The sequence below is a fragment of the Barbus barbus genome (assembly GCF_936440315.1).
Source record: "Barbus barbus genome assembly, chromosome: 23".
Lineage (NCBI taxonomy): Eukaryota > Metazoa > Chordata > Actinopteri > Cypriniformes > Cyprinidae > Barbus > Barbus barbus.
The window spans coordinates 1,319,943-1,341,113 of NC_136751.1; the positions used below are offsets into that span (position 1 = coordinate 1,319,943).

General features: G+C 35.9%; 2 protein-coding genes across 3 annotated transcripts in view; one reads left to right on the top strand and one right to left on the bottom strand.

Moving 5' to 3' along the window:
* On the bottom strand, positions 1–7,776 carry LOC306842785 (secretory carrier-associated membrane protein 5-like). 2 transcript variants are annotated; one of them, XM_079373849.1, is made up of 8 exons: positions 7,569–7,750; positions 6,818–6,837; positions 6,653–6,701; positions 6,395–6,514; positions 3,803–3,959; positions 3,305–3,406; positions 3,107–3,224; positions 1–1,727 (listed from the first exon to the last, which is right to left on the bottom strand). In XM_079373849.1, the coding sequence occupies exons 3-8, from the start codon at positions 6,657–6,659 to the stop codon at positions 1,551–1,553; spliced, it is 681 nt and encodes a 226-aa protein (XP_079229975.1). In that variant the 5' UTR covers positions 6,660–6,701; positions 6,818–6,837; positions 7,569–7,750; the 3' UTR covers positions 1–1,550. The 2 variants fall into 2 exon arrangements, with proteins under 2 accessions (XP_079229975.1, XP_079229974.1); XM_079373848.1 differs by lacking the exon at positions 6,818–6,837 and having other exon boundaries at positions 7,569–7,776.
* Positions 7,777–8,451: 675 nt separating this feature from the next.
* The window catches only part of abcc8b (ATP-binding cassette, sub-family C (CFTR/MRP), member 8b), a gene marked incomplete at its 5' end in the record, with an annotated part of 39,011 nt that continues 26,291 nt past the window's right edge, over positions 8,452–21,171 (top strand). The window contains 9 exons of the mRNA XM_079373587.1: positions 8,452–8,472; positions 8,876–9,035; positions 11,130–11,271; positions 12,070–12,191; positions 12,335–12,501; positions 16,317–16,559; positions 17,850–18,038; positions 20,213–20,377; positions 20,521–20,676. Of these exons, the coding sequence (XP_079229713.1) occupies positions 8,452–8,472; positions 8,876–9,035; positions 11,130–11,271; positions 12,070–12,191; positions 12,335–12,501; positions 16,317–16,559; positions 17,850–18,038; positions 20,213–20,377; positions 20,521–20,676 (1,365 nt within the window). The remainder of the gene's footprint in view (positions 8,473–8,875; positions 9,036–11,129; positions 11,272–12,069; positions 12,192–12,334; positions 12,502–16,316; positions 16,560–17,849; positions 18,039–20,212; positions 20,378–20,520; positions 20,677–21,171) is intronic.

A 21,171-nucleotide genomic window follows, 5' to 3' on the forward strand; every position in this document is an offset into this window, starting at 1 on the left:
AGATGTCGGTGCTTTATTTAAATTCAAATTATGAATCAGTAACATTTGCTTCATATCAAATGGAAAACAAATGTATAAAATGAACGGAAAGTTGGAGTCAATTCCCTTTTCACATACAGGTATAATAAAGACAAACATTAGCAGTGTATTTCAAACAGGACTGCTTCTTCTGCATTCTTCAACATCCATGTTTAAGTGACAGACAATACAAAGAGGCCTCTCATACTAAATATGTTCTACACATATCTCCAATAAAACAAGTCTAAGGGTCCATTTACACAACAATGACGCACTAAAAATAGACACATTTATTCTTTGCATTCTTGATAAGTTTTGTGTACAGATGACAACGTTATCAAAAATGGGAGCCGTGTAAACAACTAAAAACACTGTATTCTGGTGGCAATGTGCATGACATACTGTAACTGTTTTCAGAAATCCATGTTTTTGTAGTTTACATGGAGATACATTTATGCATTTAGCCAAAGCGACTTACATTCAAGTTACAGTTTTTACATTTTATCAGCTCTTGCTTTCCATGGGAATCGAACCCATGACCTTGGCATTGCTAGCGCCATGCTCTACTATTTGAGCTACAGGAAAGAGAAGTTTTCAGGCTTCTGAAATGCTGCTGTCGTGTAAATGAACAGCTAAACTCACCAAAACATTTACTATTTTTAGTTGAAAACGGTGTCATGTAAATTACTGAATACAGTCATCTAGTCGTTTATGAATACTAAAATATTTTTAGAAGTAAATTAAATGACTTTTTTAAATAACTAGGAAAATATATATTCATGACAAAAATGCACATAGATTTTTAGTCGTTTGTAAATAAAATATACAAACGTTTCTATCTTTTTAATTTCACAGACAATTTCTAGCTGAATTGATATTTTAAAAAAGACTTGATGTATTAAACATGGTATTACTGTAATTTCCATGACTAGAAATCCCATTTTTAAAATGCCCTGATATTTCCAACTTTTCCATGACCATGGGAACCCTGATTACACATTTTAATCTACATAAACTCCATTCATAATTTAATAAAATCACATAAGAGCCACCCAGCTAACAGGACATGTTCTCTGTTATGAACACACATTCTTCCAGTAACATTAATACAATGTTCATTCAAAGTTACAGTATCTGGTCTTGAATAGTGTTCTCAAAACATTAGCACACAAACGTTATTTATACGTTATTCATTGGAATGTTTAATTTATGAAACATTTTAGTTTGACATTTATCTATATTTATTCTAAATAAATCTTATTTCAGAATGTTCAGAGAACATTCAAATGTAACATTCATGGAATGTTTGGAAAATGATACAATTAAATGTTAAAAAAAAAGTTTTAAAAACTGGATGTTTTGAATGTTTTCATAACTCAATAGGAACGTTAGAAAAACGTTCTCAGAACATATTTTACTTAGCTGGGAGTAAATAGGCCAAAATAGACACAAAACATAAACCAAAAACACAAACATTTACAAAAACTAAAAAATCGCAAGCATCACTTGGTTGGTTCCACCTGGAGTGTGTTTCACAGGGTGTTGTCGGAGGAGGGAGTGGAGTAGGGTGGTGTCTGCGGTCCCTGCATCGCTCCGGCCGCTGCGCTCAGAGCCGCCTGCTGGACGTGAGGGTTCTTCCAGGCGCCGGAGACCCACTCCTCCTGCGCTTTACTCACGCTGCCGCCGCTGCCGCGGTAGAAGTTATGAACCTGACAAACACAAGCAATACTCAATTTAAACCAGGATACTTCAAAAAGAGTACTTATTACAGAAACAACGCTCTTTAAAAGAATAAGTGTGAACTGAATTAATGTTTTCAGACTCTTCATTACACTTAGTTAAATGGAAATATAGTATGTATGGTTTGTTATGATCGGACAATATTTGTCTGAGATACAACTATTTGAAAATCTGGAATCTGAGGGTGCAAAAAAATCTAAATATTGAGAAAATCACCTTTAAAGTTGTTCAAATGAAGCTCTTAGCAATGCATATTACTAATCAAAAATGAAGTTTTGATATATTTATGGTAGGAAATTTACAAAATATCTTCATGGAACATGATCTTAATATCCTAATGATTTTTGGCATGAAAGAAAAATGGATAATGTTTACCCATACAATATATTTTTGGGTATTGCTACAAATGCGACTTCAGACTGCTTTTGTGCTCCAGGGTCACATGTGGTTAAAGTTACGGCTGAATTTACTGAGAAGCATTTATGATCAACTAAAATATACTTTTTCATGTAATTTCCATTGAAACTTGTATGTCATATTTTCAATTACACGTGCAATGATGAAGTAAAAGTTTAGTAGATTTCAAATATATTAATTTTAAATGTAACATAAAACATAATTTAAAATGTACTTGAAATCACTTCAAAGTGCACTTTACAGTGTATTTAAGTGTTAAAAACAAAGTCATGAAGGTTTTTTTAAATATACTTTTAGGATTTGAAGTACACTACAAGTGCACATTTTTTTACAAAAGGGAAGCTGAGAATATCTTTATAATATAATAACTGTAACCGAAATGCAATAAGATATAAACAAAACTGAAACGTATTTCATTAATTGCCAAGGCAGCATTTCTAATTTTTATTAAGTTTAACTTTACATACTAAAATAACTACAATTGAAATAATGAATAAAAATAGTATAGACACATTTTTTTAAAACAAAAACTAAAAAATTAAAACATTAAATAAAACTAAATTTTTAAAATATAACATAATTAGAATAAAAAATACAACCAATTCAAAAAAAAAAAAAAAAATGCTAATTCAAAATATTAAACTATAACTGACTGCGGTCTCAATCATAATAAAATAACACTGGTAGGTGGATTATCACCCATTCTGCTTTTCAGGCACAGATACTAAGGTAAATGATTTATTTACTCTCACATCTAATTAACAAGCACTACATGCTCCAGCATCACATTTAATGACACGCCAGACAACAAAGCAGCCCCTCGTCTTCGATATACATGTCAGCTAAACGAGCTGTGACAGACGGGCCGACTGCGCAGGCAATGAGGCAAACCCAGGCCTGTCCCGCTTTAATAGATCAGAGAGGGCCGTACCTTCGTGAGCACCACGAATGAGATGACAGCGACTGCGGTGAACATGAGGGTGGGGATTAACATGATGATGGAGGCAAAGATACTCGTGCCAAAGAAGGAGATGGTGCCCAACCAGCCGCTGAAACACAGAGATCAGACCAGAGAAGAAAACAGAGAAGAGTGTTCATTCGTTACGCATAAATCTTAGCATAATCTTACCAAACACCCCATCCTGGTATGCCAATGGCCTGAATTATAGCAATGAACAGCTGTGCCATGAAGACAAAGAAGAACGCCATGAAGTAGAATGAGCTGTCGGTCCTGAAGAGAAACAAATAGTAAATGTGTAATGAACCCTAAATAATAATAATAACATTATGAATGCACTATATGATGATGATGATAATTAACAAATACTAATACATTTCATAAAATACAAAATAGTATTAATAATAAATATATTATTGGATTCATTACACATTTTCCATATTATTATTATGACAGTTGTATGATGGTGCTTATTATTATTACTTACAATTACTTATTATTGTTGTTGTTGTTTTTATTAACAAATATTAATACATTATATACATTATATAAAATTCAAATGATCAAATGATAATAATAAATATTTTTATATATATTTATATATTTATATATATATATATATATATATATATATATATATAAATAATAAACAGGTAGAGTGATGCTCACTTGAATGCATTGTAAATGGGTCTGAACCAACACACATAAGAGCAGGGGGTGAAGAGAACAACCCAGATGATGGACATGCCAAAGTTAGTCACTCCTCCACCTCCAAACATCCACACCATACAGCCGAAGAAATTCACCAGCAGCGTCACTCCATACACTGGAACAACAGCAGACTATTAAACCATCACAAACCCACCCGGATATCTGCACAGATGGATCTGTGTGAGAGAGTCAGAGATTAGAGAAACCCTTCTGTTACAGAGAGTGTACAAGAGAATAAAGCTCCTCCTTTCACCTTACACCACTTCAGAGAGAGAGAGAGAGAGGAGAGACAGAGAGAGAGAGCTTGCATTTGCAAGAAAATGCAGCTTTAACAAACAGAGTAACCAGAGGACCCACAATCCAGCATCTCAGCTACTGCACTGCATTTGAACAAAGCTTATGAATGTCATATAAGCTGAAGACACACACTTACTGCCAGAGCACTTTAGCCAATACGAGGTATCACTGTTCTCAGCATGACCCAAGGAATCTATTAATACCAGTCTCATTACAATAGGCAAAATTCACAGAAAGCTATTAGCATCTATTTGACATATCATTGTAACTTTTGACCACAAAGTGGCACTGTTTCAAAACTTTTTGAGTACTTTCAGGTCATGGTTTCAGTGGTACATATAAAGTTTCGTAATGGTACACCAATGCATTTGTAAAATATAGCATTTTATATCATAAAACTCCATTATAGTCAATTGCAATTTCATGTTTTGTTCACCAAACGTCACCACATTTTTTACATGTCCTTACGGTGTGCCCATACATATGTGTGTCAAATTTGGTGAAAATCTCATTTTGTTTTGGAGTTATAGACATATTTGTGTGTAAGTAGATGAAAAATGACTGACTGTTGACTTTGTTTGCATTTTTGTGCCACTTACTATCAAAATTTTGGCAATTGGGCATTAGTACACAGCCGGGACACCATGTTTTCGAATTTCCTACGGTGGTTTCGTGTCGATCGGAATAACGGTTTCTAAGATATTGGCAAATGTTTTTTTAAGCGCTAAAATGCAATGTAGCACAAACCATGAGGCAAAACCTGGCAAGTTGTGTATCGCTGAACTCGAAAAGAATTCAGGTGTCTAAAAATGTAAGTCTCCATAAAATAAGTCAACCACACTCAAAGTTATAAGCATGTGAAAATTAGATTTTACCACTAGATGATCGCTGCCTCAAAACTTTTCAGACTCCTTCAGGGCATCGTGCTGATGACCCATACCAAGTTTCGTAACGATATGTCAATGTGTTTGTAAAATATAGCATTTTACTACAAAATTCAACATGGCTGACGCCCACAATGGCTGACATGGGAAATCTGGATATGGTTAGACTTGGCATGATGCACTGAATCCAAAGAAACAAGTTTTATGATTTTTGGCCAAACCATTCACAAGCTAAAATTAGCATTTTTCATATATCCGGACCACTAGGTGGCACAGAACCGAAACACTGCAGGTAGCCTCAGGTCGTGCTTGTTATAGCACACACCAAGTTTTGTCTCAATCCGTCAAACCCTTTCGGAGATATAGCCTCAGATCCATTTTTGTGTGCTTTTCGGCAAATTCGTTAGTGTGGTATTCGAGAACGCTTGGACGAATCGACTTGAAGATGATCTGTAGATGATCTGAGCCAGTTTTGGTGAGAATCGGACGAACCGTCTAGGACGAGTTCAACAAACTAGGTTTTACGAACAACTGAAGATAGCGAAAAAACTAAACCTTACAATTTTTGAATTTTGGACTTGATTCCAAAGGAAAAATAATTTTCATTTTGTGACTTACGGTTCAAAAGTTATTAGCATAACAAAATGAAAATTTTGTACAAGTGGTGGTGCTAGAGAGTTTGAGTTAGAGACTCCAAGTTTGCTGTGGTTAGTATTGAGACTGTTCTCTATCAGTGTGCCAAATGTTACAACTTTCCCACAATCGGTTCTATGGGCTGCCATAGACTTCCACAGCAGAAGAAACGGAAGAATAACAATGCTAACTGATATACCTTCGGTGCTTGGTCCCTAATAATAAATAAGTATAATTTGTAGAAAAGCATGCCATTTCACTCAAAAACAACAAATAGAGGATACCTTTGGCAGGAGCAGCTACAAGTATAGCATCTACAGCAGGAGATGAGAATTATTCATGTATATGCAGCACAGCCTGATATGCTGTCATTCACAGCAGTTTGTCTGTAATATATAGGCCAGTGTTTCTCAACATTATTGGATCCCCATTATTTTTTAAACGAAAATATGCTTACTTATTTCATTAGTGCAGTGATTTTTTTGGTTTTTGATCGGCTTTTCAGGCAAAAAATACTTCAATAATTAAATATATGTAAAAATATACAAATACTTAATGAAATATTCTAATCTCAGACCTACATTGGTTTTAAGAGATGATTCCACGGACTCCATGCAATCACAGTTTACACCACTAGGGGTCCGAGACAGAAAATGAGTCGATATTTTCCCAGCAGAATCTCTGAATTAGCCCTGATTATTATTTTAGGTTGGTTTGGTGTGTTTTCCAGACTCACAGATCCACAGGTGGTAGAGTCTCTTGCACATGGTCCGGTGCTGGTCAGGAATCTCCTCAAAGTCCTGATAGAAGCACGGCTTCAGAGGAATAAAGCCAGGCAGAGGAGGAAAGTTGTTTTCTACAGGAAAAATAAACAGAATAATGCATAAATGTAAAATGCACTTTGTTATCGTTTATGTCTTTTGCAATGAATGAATGAATTATTATTCTCATTAAGAATTTATTTATTTATTTGGTTTTGATTTAGGGTCCTTACCAGCCATTGGGAAACTGGTGTTGGCTACTTGTTCTTAAGAGCTGTGAATCTATAAGTAAAAAACATGCATATGATCAGCCCAATGCACATCCTGAACATTTACAGAACAATGAGCACTGACCAACAGTAGGGAGTGTATGGGGCAAGTTGTCACATAGTTTGTACCTTTTTTTCTGCTCACAAGGCTGCATTTATTTGATCAAAAATACAGTAAAAATTGTGAAATATTATTACAATTTTAAACAGATGTTTTCTATGTGAAAATCTGTTAAACTGTAATGTATTTCTGTGATGCGCAGCTGTATTTTCAGCATCATTACTCCAGTCTTCAGAGTCACATGATCTTCAGAAATCATTATAATATACTGATTTACTGCTCAACAAACATTTCTGATAAATATAATAAATGAAGCTTTGTTAAGCAGACATTACAATATCTTATCTTAAACACATTAAACGATCTTAATGACTTCCAAACTGACACTGCAGCCTAACACAATATTATATATATAGTATGTGGGCATTTGAATATAGTCTTGGACAAACAGGAGTCAAAAAGAGCTCTGGAATCGTGTTATATTGAAAGTCCAGCTGAACAACTGTATGTTTTGTTTAAAGCTATGAAACAGTCTTGAAGCTAATAGTGTTTAATGTCTGGATGTCTGCAGGCTGTGTTAAGAGCTCCTGGATTAAGAGGCAGGATCACAGATAGGCTTTAAGTGTCTGTTTTCTATACTGGCACATTACAATATGCAACATTTATCCTCGGACTATTGTTTATATCCCTAATGCTGCATTTGTTTGTTTCTCGCCTATTTACTACAAACAGTGAGCAAATGAAATCCATCCATCATGTGAGCTCCAGCTAAGCTCGAGCATTAACAGAGACTGAATGGAGGGGAAATAATCTCCTTACCTTCTCCTGCACACCGAGCAGCCTACAGTAACATGACTTCTAGTGCATACTTAAACACTCATTCAACCCAATCAAACACCAGCACAAACTAAAGGAAGCAGAGGCGCTCGTTTCTTCGGATTCTTTCTAAAGTTTGTAATAATCTTCATTGAGTTAACATTCCTCGCAGATCCAGACGCATCAATGGCTACGCTGACGGATTTTAGCCAATAGGAGTGCAGTATTACGTTCTGAACACGCCCTCTTGCACCTCGTCGGCCAATCAGCGCGCTGGATGGCGGTTGCTCTCCGCGGTGCTGAAGTGGTTGTTGACTGACCTCATTATCATTATCAAGTATTTGATTAAGTATGTTCATACATATAAACGAATGCATGTTATAATCGTATTTTAATCACAAGACATTTTAAATAGGCTAACCTCAGAAAATGAGTTAACAAGTGCTAATAAATGCCCAAGTAAAGACTAATATCTTCGTTAAAAACAGATGCCTTCTGTTTCACATACTTTTATTGGCATTTCCTCACTGTAAAAAGTAATGTTATATTAAATGTGATGCTGTTTCTTTGTAGTTATTTGTGAAATTTACTTGCAATTGAGTGAAAATTGTATGTTGTAAAATTGTAATATCAATTGTAAATGATATTTTTCAGTGCTCGTGCATTTGCATAGTTTTACCACTAAGTGGCAGAGTTTCTGTGTCAGGTCATGTCTACTTTGTCGCTTCATTTCTTAGTTCTGTCATGCTTATAAATGAAAGGAGAGAGGATGAGGGTGGAGATTAATGACTGATAATCTCTGCTGTCAGTCAGATCAGAGCCCAGCATCACACTCTCCGTCTGCTTCAGTGCTGGAAGACCACCTGCTCTAGAACTGCTTCTGAAGATGATGCGAGGATACAGACCGGTGAGGAGCTGCATTTGCATTCATTTTTTTATTTATTTTTTTGCATTCAAAGTTGTAGTTTGAACAGTTATTCTGTGAATATCACGCATGTTTTGTTTGTTTGTTTGTTAGAATATGACAGATATGTCATATTCACATTCAGAGCAATACATGGTTTATATATTAAAGTGATATGATGTTTGTAGTAAGACTGAAGCTGCAGCTGTTGCAGAAGGATGATTTAAAGATGTACATATTGCAATATGGCTTTTTTATTCAAACCGTGGATCGGAGGATTACAGTAGCTTTACCTCAGGACACCCAGTGCTTCAGACACAACAAATCCTTTATAATGACTGGTCTGCTGCATTCATATTGTCTCAGAACTGATGAACAAACTTCTTTGTCTGTTTGGTCCCCACAGACTCCCGTCTCCAACTCGACTCTGTCCTTCTGTGGCTCTGATAACTCCTCAGCTTACAAGGTTGATAATGGCCTGCTGAATAACGGCTGTTTTCTGGATGCTCTCGGTGTCGTCCCTCATGTCTTCTTGCTGTTTAGCACCTTCCCCATCCTCTTCATCGGTGAGATGCTTTCTCAGATTTCACAAATAATGTTACAACATTATTTGAGATACGAATATTGTTCAAGTGCATTGAGCAAAACCACAGGAATACTCTTACAAATCATGTTTTCACAGCGATGCCTTAGAAGAACCCCAAAGAACCTTTCAATTAACTTTTTGTTTTAGCACGAAGAACCTTTTGTGCAATGGAAAGGTTGCATTGATGTTAAAGGAGTCATTGATGTGATTTCATGTTTTCCTTTCTCTTTGGAGTGTTACAAGCTGTTTGTGCATAAATAAGATCTGTTAAGACTCTGCCACGCCCTCCTAAAACGCCTCATTCAAACACGCCCCCACATGTCTACGTCACGATGTGGGAAGATTTGCATAACTCCGCCCAAACGTATGAGCAATGAAAGAAGGTGGAGCTATTATTCTGGCTGAAGTGTTGCTGCCGCCGGCACCATGTCCTGGAGACGCTGTGCTCTGCTGTGAAAGCAAAACTGCTTTGTTTGGGTTAATAAGTTAATACTTGTTCAAAACAATCACTTTAGCAAAGTGTACTGTTTTTGTACTGTTTTCTGCTTAATTTGAAAAAAAACAATAATAATAATAATAATTTTATGCAATAAATACACTGTCATTAAAATATGTTAATATAAAAATATATTTTAAAATACAGAAACAAAATAATTTCAATAAGTAAAGATTCTGAAAGTATTGAAAGAGAACCCATAAAAACTGACAAATATATTTAAACAAAATATATTTTATTATATGATATGATTAATATGTTTTTAAATCTGATGGTTTCATTCTGAACATGGTGATTATCTCTAATTGGGACACATAATATTTATGATATTTATAACAACATAATATATGATATTTACCATCTGAATCTAAAAATGTCATGTCAACAAATGGATAAGTCAGCGATCTATTAATTATGATGTTAATTACTGCGCCTTTAGCCCCAACAGCAGGGGCGCTTTTTACCCCAAATACCATACTTTTACAGATTCTTTCGTTATTTAAAAACTGTTGCTTTAATTATCTTTGTTTGGAGACCTTTGTCTCAAAATATATGCTACTTAAATCTACAACATTTGAAAAAACATAAATATTATCTCAAGTAAGCACAGAATCAGCTTTGAGCTGCTGCGCGCGATCACATCAAAGATCAGACAAATAAACACCTGCTTCTTGAAAAGCGATGTTTTGTAAAGTGCTAAGCCATGTTTATGTGCCATCTAGTGGTTTAGAGGAAAATAATATCAAAGGCGCCTATAGCCCCGTTGTACCCTACATAAAATCAGTGGTTAAGTTGTATTTACAACACTGTTCCAGAACAGTTCATCCCAAATATTGGAGTGTGTGCAGCGCATTTTACGGAGGACTGTTTCCTGATCCTGGGAGAGTAGCCTACAATGTGAACATTATAAAGTGGGGCAATTCCAACTTTGCAAGGACAGTCTGGCGCTTCTGACTCACAGCCTGTAAGTACGTTTCAATATCTAAAGAGTTACTGACGATTCAAACGCGAGTTGTGTAGAGTAGTGCTTTGGCGTTTCTACGATCACATATGCAGACATGGTGTTATGATTACCCGGCGTGGCGCAATGCATAAAAAAGACTGTATGAGTCATTATAATCAGTAATTATGTCCCCACTGGATGCAACAAATGCCTCGTTTATAATGGGTTTTATTGTTTCATCGCGCCAGGACACGGCATCACAGTACGGTAAGGGGCGTAACATTTCCGTCTCACGCTTGAGGTATTCGGCCAATCACAACGCACTGGATAGCTGGCCAATCAGAGCACACCTCGCTTCTCAGAACGATGAGCTTTGTAAAAATCAACGCATTTCAGAAAGACGGGGCATAGAGGAGCAACAATAATGTACAGTATGTGGAAAATAATGTGTTTTTTAACCTCGAACCATGTAAACACATTGCATTACACCAAATACACAAAATAATGTTCTTTTTAGCAACGTCATATGACCCCTTTAAAGATTCCTCTTGGAACCATCAATGCTGATAAAGAAGCTTTTATTTTTAAGTGTGTAAATGAATGAAGACGCTGTGGTTTTGTGGTTGTGTTTGTAGGTTGGGGCAGTCAGAGCTCTAAGGTTCACATTCATCACAGCACGTGGCTTCATTTCCCCGGTCATAACTTGCGCTGGCTGCTCACCACTGTCCTGCTCTTTGTGCTGGTGTGTGAGATCGCTGAGGGAATCGTGTCGGACGGGTGAGAACAACGACTAAATGATGGCTTCGCCTCAGTGATTATCAGCCCATTTGTGTTTGACAGTTTTACACAGTTATTTAGTCATGAGGAATCAAATAGATAGATGCAACATTTATATATATATATATATATATATATATATATATAAATAAATAAAATAAACCTGTATTTAATATTAAAATTGCTTTTAAAATTTTTAATTGAGATTTTTTTTTTATTCAGTTACAGGGCATTTAGTTGATCAAAAGTGACTGTAAAGACATGTATGTTACAAAATATTGATTTCTAGTTCAAATGTTGTTCTTTTGAACTTTCTATTCATCTGTGAATCCTGAAAAATAAAAAAAGTATCATGGTTTCCATAAAAATATTGTGCAGCACAACTGTGTTCAACATTGATAATAATCAGAAATGTTTGTTGAGCAGTAAATCAGTATATTATTATGATTTCTGAAGATCATGTGACACTGAAGACTGGAGTAATGATGCTGGAAATACAGCTGCAGATCACAGAAATACATTACAGTTTAACAGATATTCACATAGAAAACAGCCGTTTAAAAGTGTAATAATATTTCACAAATTTTCACTGTATTTTTGATCAAATTAATGCAGCCTTGCTGAACAGAAGAAATATGCATGTGTATATATATATATATATATATTTCTTAGTCATTTAAACGTTATCTGCATTGAGATAATAATAATTCATATGTAGTTAAAGCCCAGTTTTCATCCCAGATGAAACGAGTGTGATTCTTCTGCAGTATTTACTGACTGAGTGAAATTCTCCACCAGGTTCAATCAGTCCTGTCACCTCCACCTCTACATGCCGGCAGGACTCGGGATACTGGCTGCCATCACGTCCATCGTCTATTACCACAACATAGAGACCTCCAACTTCCCCAAACTGCTTATAGGTACAAACAGACCCTGACAGCATGATTTCACACGGGACTGATGATAAACGCTGAACGTAGTGGAGCTGCGGTGACCAGACAGTATGCAAACAGGGGAAAAACATCTCAAAATATCCTCATTAAATATTTCTCTTCTTATCCAGCGTTGCTGATCTATTGGACTTTGGCCTTTATCACCAAAACCATCAAGTTTGTGAAGTATGATGATCACGGCATCGGTCTGAGGCAGCTGCGTTTCTGCATCACAGGACTGCTGGCGCTTCTGTACGGCCTGCTGCTGGGAGTCGAGGTCAATGTGATAATGCGGAGGGTAAGTACGGGGTCAGTGGATTATTTATAGCGGGTGGGTTTGTGTAAAATAATGCATATCTGCCACACAGAGAGTGGATTAATGGAGACAGCGTTTAAAGGGACAGTTCACCCAAACATTAATTTACTCAGCCTCAGGCCATTCAAGATCTGACAATATATTCAGCAGCAGAGGTGGGTAGAGTACCCAAAAACTCTACTCAAGTAAAAGTAAAAGTACTTCTAGAAATATTTACTCAAGTAAAAGTAAAAGTATAGTCTGAATAGTTACTTGAGTAAGAGTAAAAAAGTATCGGATAAAAAAACTACTCAAGTAGTTAGTTACTAGTTACTTTGGATCATATATATACTGAATATAGTCTATTTTTATTTAGATATATAGATTACATTTATGTAATGTGTATACACACACACACACACACACACTGCCGTTCAAAAAAAATTTTTTTTTTTTTTTTATGTAATTTATTTCAGTGATGCAAATCAGAATTTTCATCAGCCTTTACCCCAGTCTTCAGAGTCACATAATCCGTCAGAAATCATGTTGATTTATTATCAGTGCTGCTCTTTTTAGCTTTTATTCATCAAAGAATACTGAACAAAATGTCACAGGTTCCAAAAAATATTAAGCAGCAAAACTGTTTCCAACCCTGGTAATAAATCGATATATTATAATGATTTCTGAAGGATCATATGACTCCGAAAACTGGAGTAACAGCTGATGAAAATTCTGATTTGCATCACTGAATTAAATTATATTTTAAAGTAAATTAATTATGTATTATCCTATAACCTCACTGTAACCTCTGAAAACGCCTCACATGACTGCTCTGAACATAACGAAACAAATGCATATTGACGGATCTTCTGTTCTGCAAAATGTAAACAAATGTAGCCTATATTTTTGCAAGCGTAAATATTGTAAAAATATGAATATTAATTGTGTCTAGAACAGGCCGCGCGCCGCTGCGCAGAGCTAACGCGGGTTCCGCGAGTGTTCATTTCATACTCTGTGACAGCTCATTTAATGTATAAATTATACATTGTATTTAATGTAAGGTACATGTACAACAAACTGGTAATGTCTTAGTGGTATCGTGTCCTATACCTGTGGAACAGTAGACAGCACACGCGGTGTTCATCTAATAAAAGATCTTTATATAGCTCAAGCAAACAAGCTTTTGCAGATTTGCTTTCAACTGACTGTAGATCCAAAGCCACGTCTTCAGCGCTCTTGATGTTCTTAAACTCTCTGTTATCTGAGAGAGAACCGCTTCAGAGACTCAGCGCGTGCGGCAGGGAACTGAACGAATCATTCAAACTGATTCGCGAACCGATTCACTGGTTTGCCAACTGGTTTGATAAAGCCTTTAAACAGAATCGACTCAAAAGAATGAATCATTCGCGAATGGGCATCGTTCATTGCCCAGAGAAAAGTAGACGGCGCGTTTGGAATAAACTGAAGCATTTTTAACTTGTATTGCATTCAGATACAGTAACGAGAGGAGAGTCGCCCACAGTAACGAAGTAAAAGTACCGTTTTTTCTCTAAAAATATACTTGAGTAAGAGTAAAAGTACCCATTTTAAAATATACTCTAAAAGTATTAGTTACCCAAAAAATGTACTCAAGTAAATGTAACGAAGTAAATGTAACTCGTTACTACCCACCTCTGTTCAGCAGGCACGTGCAGAAGGGGGGGGGGGGGGGGGGGGGGGGGGGGGCACTTTTTTATTCAAAAGTGCCCCTCTCAGACAAATAGCAATGATATTGTAGTAAATAAAACAAAATGCATTTGAATTATAATTAACATGACAATATGCACAAAACGGCAAATAATCGTTCCAAAGTCTGAAAATTCCTGTTTATTTTTACATATCAGTCAATCTGAGGCATTGCTATGGGTTGCGTGCGTTTTGCTCGACCGACTGATATTTCACAGTCTGTTCAGAAACCTAGGCTCTCAAGCCATATCTGACCCTGGAGAGCCTCAGATTCAAGATTTTCAAATAGTTGTATCTCAGCCAAAGTCAATTTTGAAAAAAAGTATGAAGCAGCTCAATGGTTTCCAACATTGATTATAAATCAGTATATTATTATGATTTCTGAAGATCATGTGACACTGAAGACTGCAGTAATGATGCTGAAAATACAGCTGCGCATCAGAAATAAATGATATTTTTGATCAAATAGATTCAGCCTTGATGAGCAGAAGAAACGTCTTTAAAAAACATTAACAATCTTACTGATCCCAAACATTTGAGCGGCAGTGTATATAAGAGAAAATATATATAAACATTGTGTGTGAAGTGCATTTCCTGAAAAACTACCTCGTTTCCATTTATTCCCTTCCATGTCAGACTATAAATTAAGCCATGAGGACATTGACATTTTACCATAATTATTGCAAACAATAAATAAAATAAAATAAAATATATGGTACTACTACTACTACTACAAATATAATAATAATAATAAACATGTACTTTATTTATTTATTTATTTTTACTGTGAGACAACTGAAATCTTCTGGGAAAAATATATATATATATATATATGCTTAGTAACATTCTCCTCAATGTCAGACAATAAATGACGGCATGAGGACACTGGCGCTTTAGGTACGGCATGATCCCCTCTGTGTGTTGCGTAATCGTGCTGCTCCGGGTCCATGTGAGATTAAAATACGGAGAACCTGTATCCAGCTGAATCAAATGGCACCGCAGCCCACAATGAACTTCTGTTTGTGTCTGACAGCTGTTCGCGAGCCGCTTCTCGCTGGGCGGGGGCAAATCCCTCACTTTCCGCTGGCTTTGCTAAGCTGTTTATCAGGATGGTTGTGTTCTTCTGAGGAGAACAGAGACTCAGTCCAGCTCTTGAATTTATGACTGCTTAGAGATTAATGTTCATAACTCATCACTGGGGATAATCCAGTCTCGTAATCGTTCCTCATTTGGCATCATGTTTTTAGGCTAAAGTTTCAGGTAATTAGCAGATGAATCAGGCTGTTTGGGGTGGAAGAACAGCTAGGCTACATGCTGATATATATAACTGGTGTCAAATTATAGTTTGTCAAGAAAATCATGCATCATCTGTTTTTGGACATAAACAGTAACATTAACTACTCTTTTCACAACATTTAAAATTCCAATGATTTTATTTTTTATTTTTTTATATAAAAGCTAATGAAAATGAGACATCTGACATTATAGCTCTATTTTATTATTAATTGTTTTTTTTTTTTTTTTTTTTTTTTGCAAAACAAATTTTTCTCATTGCTTCATATTTATTTTATGATTCTTCATTTTTGTTTGCAAAAAGCATGTTTATTTTTTGCTAAATACTTTTCTTTTGCAATGCTTCATTCTTTTACAAATATCTGTGGCATGGTTTTGACTCCATAATGAATGTGTTTTCCAACCCTAGTGATGCTCTTGTAAGAGGCAACGGCTTAAAAACACAAAATGTTGATTTGTGTGACTGAAGTACACTACATGGTCAAATATAATGGGTAATTCCTGTTATTGTAGAGAAGAAAAATATCAATGCTGTGAAATACAGAGTCTGGGGAGAGACATTTTTTGTGTTGTTTCAACATGTGGTCTTTTAAAAGATGTTTATATATATATATATATTTTTTTTTAAACCAAGCTCCACTGAGCACATCCATGTTCCAATATTAAAAGTAAAGCTTTCCAAAACAGTACAATCTGTTACAGCGGCAAAAGAGGGAATTAATGATGGTTTTGAATCCAAATTCACATTCGAGTGTGGTGTCGATGCTTGAATAATGATTGTGTTCTCGCTTCGGTTTCAGCGCTACATGTGGTTTCCGTATCCCACAGAGGTCAAGCCGCCGGATGACCTCCAGGACCTGGGCGTTCGCTTCCTGCAGCCGTTCGTTAATCTGCTGTCTAAGAGCACATACTGGTGGATGAACACCTTCATCACCTCCGCACACAAGCGGCCCATCGACCTGAAAACCATCGGCAAGCTGCCCATTTCCATGAGAGCTCTCACCAACTTCCAGCGGCTCCGCAAGGCCTTCGACGCACAAGCGGTACAGTAACTTCCATCACTGCGCTAGAGGGATCTGTACTACATTATGAGGATTTACCAATTCCGTCACTTTATTGTATTGGATGTCGGAGACATTTAGGATTTAATTCGGAGGATTAAATTAAATTAAATTAAATTAAATTAAATTAAATTAAATTAAATTAAATTAAATTAAATTAAATTAAATTAGTGATAATATGATTATAATTTGTTTGCATAATATATATAGTATATACAGTATATATTTTTTTAAATATTTACACGTATTTACATGTCTATATTTATATTATATTCATATTATAAATATATATATATATATATATATATATACTGTATATATATATATATATATATATATATATAATAATTTCAGGTTTTAATTTAAGTTAATGCCAATTTGAAAACGTAGTATTGTTCATTATTACATATTATTTTGGGGTTGGCAAGATTTTCTTTTAATGTTTTTGAGTCTTTTGTTCATATATGTGATCAAAGTAAAAATTGTGAAATATTATTACAATATAAAATAGTTGTTTTCTATGTGGATATCTGTTCAAATGTATTTTTATTTTATTAACATTATAAATGTCTTTACTGTCACTTTTGATCCATTTAATGTCTTTGCTGAACATTTCTGTACTTGTTGACCCTAAACTTTGAACAGTAATATATTTAGAAATGTTTAGTATATATATTATTATTATTTTATTTTATTTTATTGCATGAGTTATGTATTAAGTATGAGGTCAGTGCATTAAGGAACACAACAAAGTGCACTTGAAACTGAAAAAATAAGGAGTGAAAATAGACAATATCACTCAGAATTTGTGCAAACTGTTCATGAAAGGCCAACGATATGTAATCTGGATTCCAGGAAGAGCTGCATATAAGCAGATATTACATAAATTTAAACAGTTGGATCCTTTACTCTGCCAAATTCAGAGATCTGCAAACTCTCATTTTCTGAGTTTTCATGCATCTGTGTGTGTTTTTGGCTGATCCAACCTGTTTTGTGTTGACATCCACTTGTATAACCAGACTGCTTATGTCCTTAATACAGCAGAATAGTTTTTATCCCCTTTGTCCTGAAAAACAGAAGGGACTTCAGAAACACTTCAGATTAAAGCCCTTATGTAAGATACGCTAGAACATGTGTTTGGGTGTGTAATTTACACCATCAGTACATCAGTTACTAAATTGCCAGTTTAGAGATGATAAAATGAAATATAGTGACTGAATCTCATAGTCTGTCATAAACACAGTTTTTCACGCTGAGCTCTGTGTGGCGCAGGAGAACGGTCCGGTCCCTCTGAAGAGCTCGCGGTGGATCTGGCTCGCTCTGCGTCAAGCATTCGGCCGGCCGCTGGTGCTCAGCATCACCTTCCGCTTCATAGCTGACCTGCTGGGCTTCGCCGGGCCGCTCTGCATCTCGGGGATTGTTCATCACATCAGCAGTGACAATCACAGCGCTCTGCCTCCGGTACCATTGCAAATAACACAGTATATACAGTAGCTATTGTGACAGTTAAGATGTGCTTAAAGCGTTAGTTCAACCAAAAATGAAAATTTGCTGAAAATGTCCAAACCATCCCAGATGTAGATGAGTTTGTTTCTTCATCAGGTTTGTATAAATGTGTCTCTGCATCAGTGTCTCAGCAATGGATGCTCTGCAGTGAATGGGTGCCGTCAGAATGAGAGTCCAAACAGCTGATAAAAACATCACAATAATCCACACCACTCCAGTCCATCAGTTAACATCTGGAGAAGACAGAAGATGACACAAATCCTTCATTTTAACACAATTATGAGTCTATAATCCATAATAATGCTTCCTCCAGTGAAAAAGTCCATCTGCTGTTGTCTCTCACATCAAAATCCAGCCACATATATCTGTTTAGAGCTGTTTTGGCTTGTAAACGCTGCTTGATCTAGGGGCTCGTTCAGACTCGCACCGGTGTCCAATGTTTTGCTCCGGTTTCCGGGTTGAACGACATGTTTGCTGGAAACAGTGTGCAACCGGGTTTGAGATACGTTTTCTCTTGTTTGGTGGCTGTGTCAAAAATGTCCCAATCAGCAGCAACGTGTTTATAAACCACGAGGTATTAAAGAGACAGATCACAGTGGGTCCAAGTGAAGTCATTTAATATGTGTCCGCTGCAGCTCTGTATACATAACAATTGAAGATATTAGAAGACATGTTTGTCGTCAGAGTTTTATAGTAACATAGCATATCAACATGATGATGATGAATTTGTAAATAAATGTAATTATCATCTAAATAAATTCACAAGAGCATATTGTTTGCACATGCTTATTTACATTAAAGGCAAAATAACTGAAATAATAAGAGCACAATAGATCTGGAACTTCTTTAAGTCTGTCTAAATATGCAGTAATTGTAATGTCTTCTGGTCCATATCCTTTCCTCAGGAAGCTGTGCTAGACACTGATTAATGTAACATAAAAATACTATACATATTTATATATGTTGCTATTGTATTGTGGAGTGACACTTTCATAAACTTTTCTATGCTCCTCTGATTATATAATGGTAAATATTACAACAACAGTGATCAGCAATAATGATAAGCCTAATACTCATAATAAAAATATTAAGGTCATATAGATCATAACACAGTCTCAGAGTTAAGAAGTGGATTATCCTTCTCCTGAAATGTGAGGCAAATGTTGGATCACAATAATTAGGAACCACAGTTTCCACAAATCCCTTCACTCCACTGGGATGTTCTCTTTTATTCTGGACGGCAGTGACTGTAACATTGAGCATATTTTGCAGTATTAAACATGTATTTATACCGATTTTATCAGGCTCTGAAAATTCTTCAAAAAGCTGCCATAGTTGCAACTCTTGCGTCATCAGAACAGGGTGTTCAACGCATCACCCGTTTCCGTTTAATAAACATTTTGCACCATTTTTTCAGGGCTGAACGCAGCCCAGATGTTAAGTGATGGACTGGAGTGGTGTGGATTATTGTGATGTTTTTATCAGCTATTTGGACTCTCATTCTGACGGCACCCATTCACTGCAGAGCATCCATTGCTGAGACACTGATGCAGAGACACATTTCTACAAACCTGTAGTGTTACCGATTTGATGACCTAAAATTGCATAAAGATTCTTTAAAATTGTTCCTATGAAAAAATAACATTTGTATGCACGACTGAAGTGTCCGAATAACTTTATAAAGTTTAACCATGACATGTTTGAAAATCTATTCACATTTTAAAAGAGTGTGGATCAGCATTATTGCTGCAGAAGTCCTACTGCAACAGCTGGTAATGTGACATCTGTATCACTGCATCATTTTAAATTCTACTCAGATGCCACTCTGAATGTGTAATATATTCATGTTCCTGAACACTGAGTGCAGACAAACACTTAGGGGAACTGCTTAGTGATTCTGTTCATTAATTCAATCAGGTTGTGTGACGCTGCATAATATGCGTCACTTTATATGCAAGAACAACCAAAATGATTTATGACATTTTATCTGTATTTAACATATGCTATTTTCATTTAGTGGCTTTTTTTATTCTGTGATGAAAACAGGCTTCCACAGAAATGTGAGCTGGATGTGTTTTTGCAAGATTCTCCCACTGCTGGATATTTGACACGCTTGGCTCTGTTTGCAGGTGAAGCTGCTCGGAGAGCACTTCATCTCGTCAGAAGCGTTCCTCGCGAACGCTTATGTTCTGGCGGTGCTGCTGTTTCTGGCGCTGCTGCTGCAGAGAACCTTCCTTCAAGCGTCTTATTACGTGGCCATCGAGACCGGCATCAAACTCAGAGCAGCCATTCAGGTGAGATTCATTCTGCTTGTATGGTCAGTGTTCTGCTGAAGCTTGAGCTAACTGCTTGAATGGCTTCATTAGACATGTGTCTGGTAACCTGGAAACATTTATTTGTGTGTTTTTTTGTTTTTGTTTTGTTTTTTCCCGTACAGACTAAGATTTACCATAAGATCATGCGTCTGTGCACGTCTAACATGTCGATGGGTGACATGACCACGGCTCAGATCTGCAGTCTAGTGGCCCGAGACACAAACCACCTCATGTGGTTCTTCTTTCTCTGTCCCAACCTGTGGGCCATGCCGGTTCAGGTTAAGATCAACCATAGATCAATTATACCACGGGTTCCCAAACTCACTCAAGCCAAACACATTAGATGTAAAATGAAGAATGTGTTGAGTATAATTTGAACCAGCAGGCCTGAAAAGAAAGATCGAATTGGTTTAGAATGGGCCTGTAGAAATAACCTTTCTGTCATCATTTAATCATCCTCAAGTTATTCCAAACTCATATGACTTTCTGTTGGTTAATGGTCAAATCAGAAGCAGGTAAAGAAATAAAATATTGAATATTTTTTCAGTAAATATTTTATTTTGTTTTTATTTTAAAAATAAATTCTATATATGCTGCATAACTTTAAAATTATAAAACAAATATTTTGATATCTCTTTTTGGGTCATTATTATTATTATTATTATTATTAATATTAATATTATTTTAGCAGTGTGATTATAGTTTCAATAAAAGTAAAACTATAAAAATGGTGCTGCTTGAAATAAAGTAAATATATAAAAAATATATATATG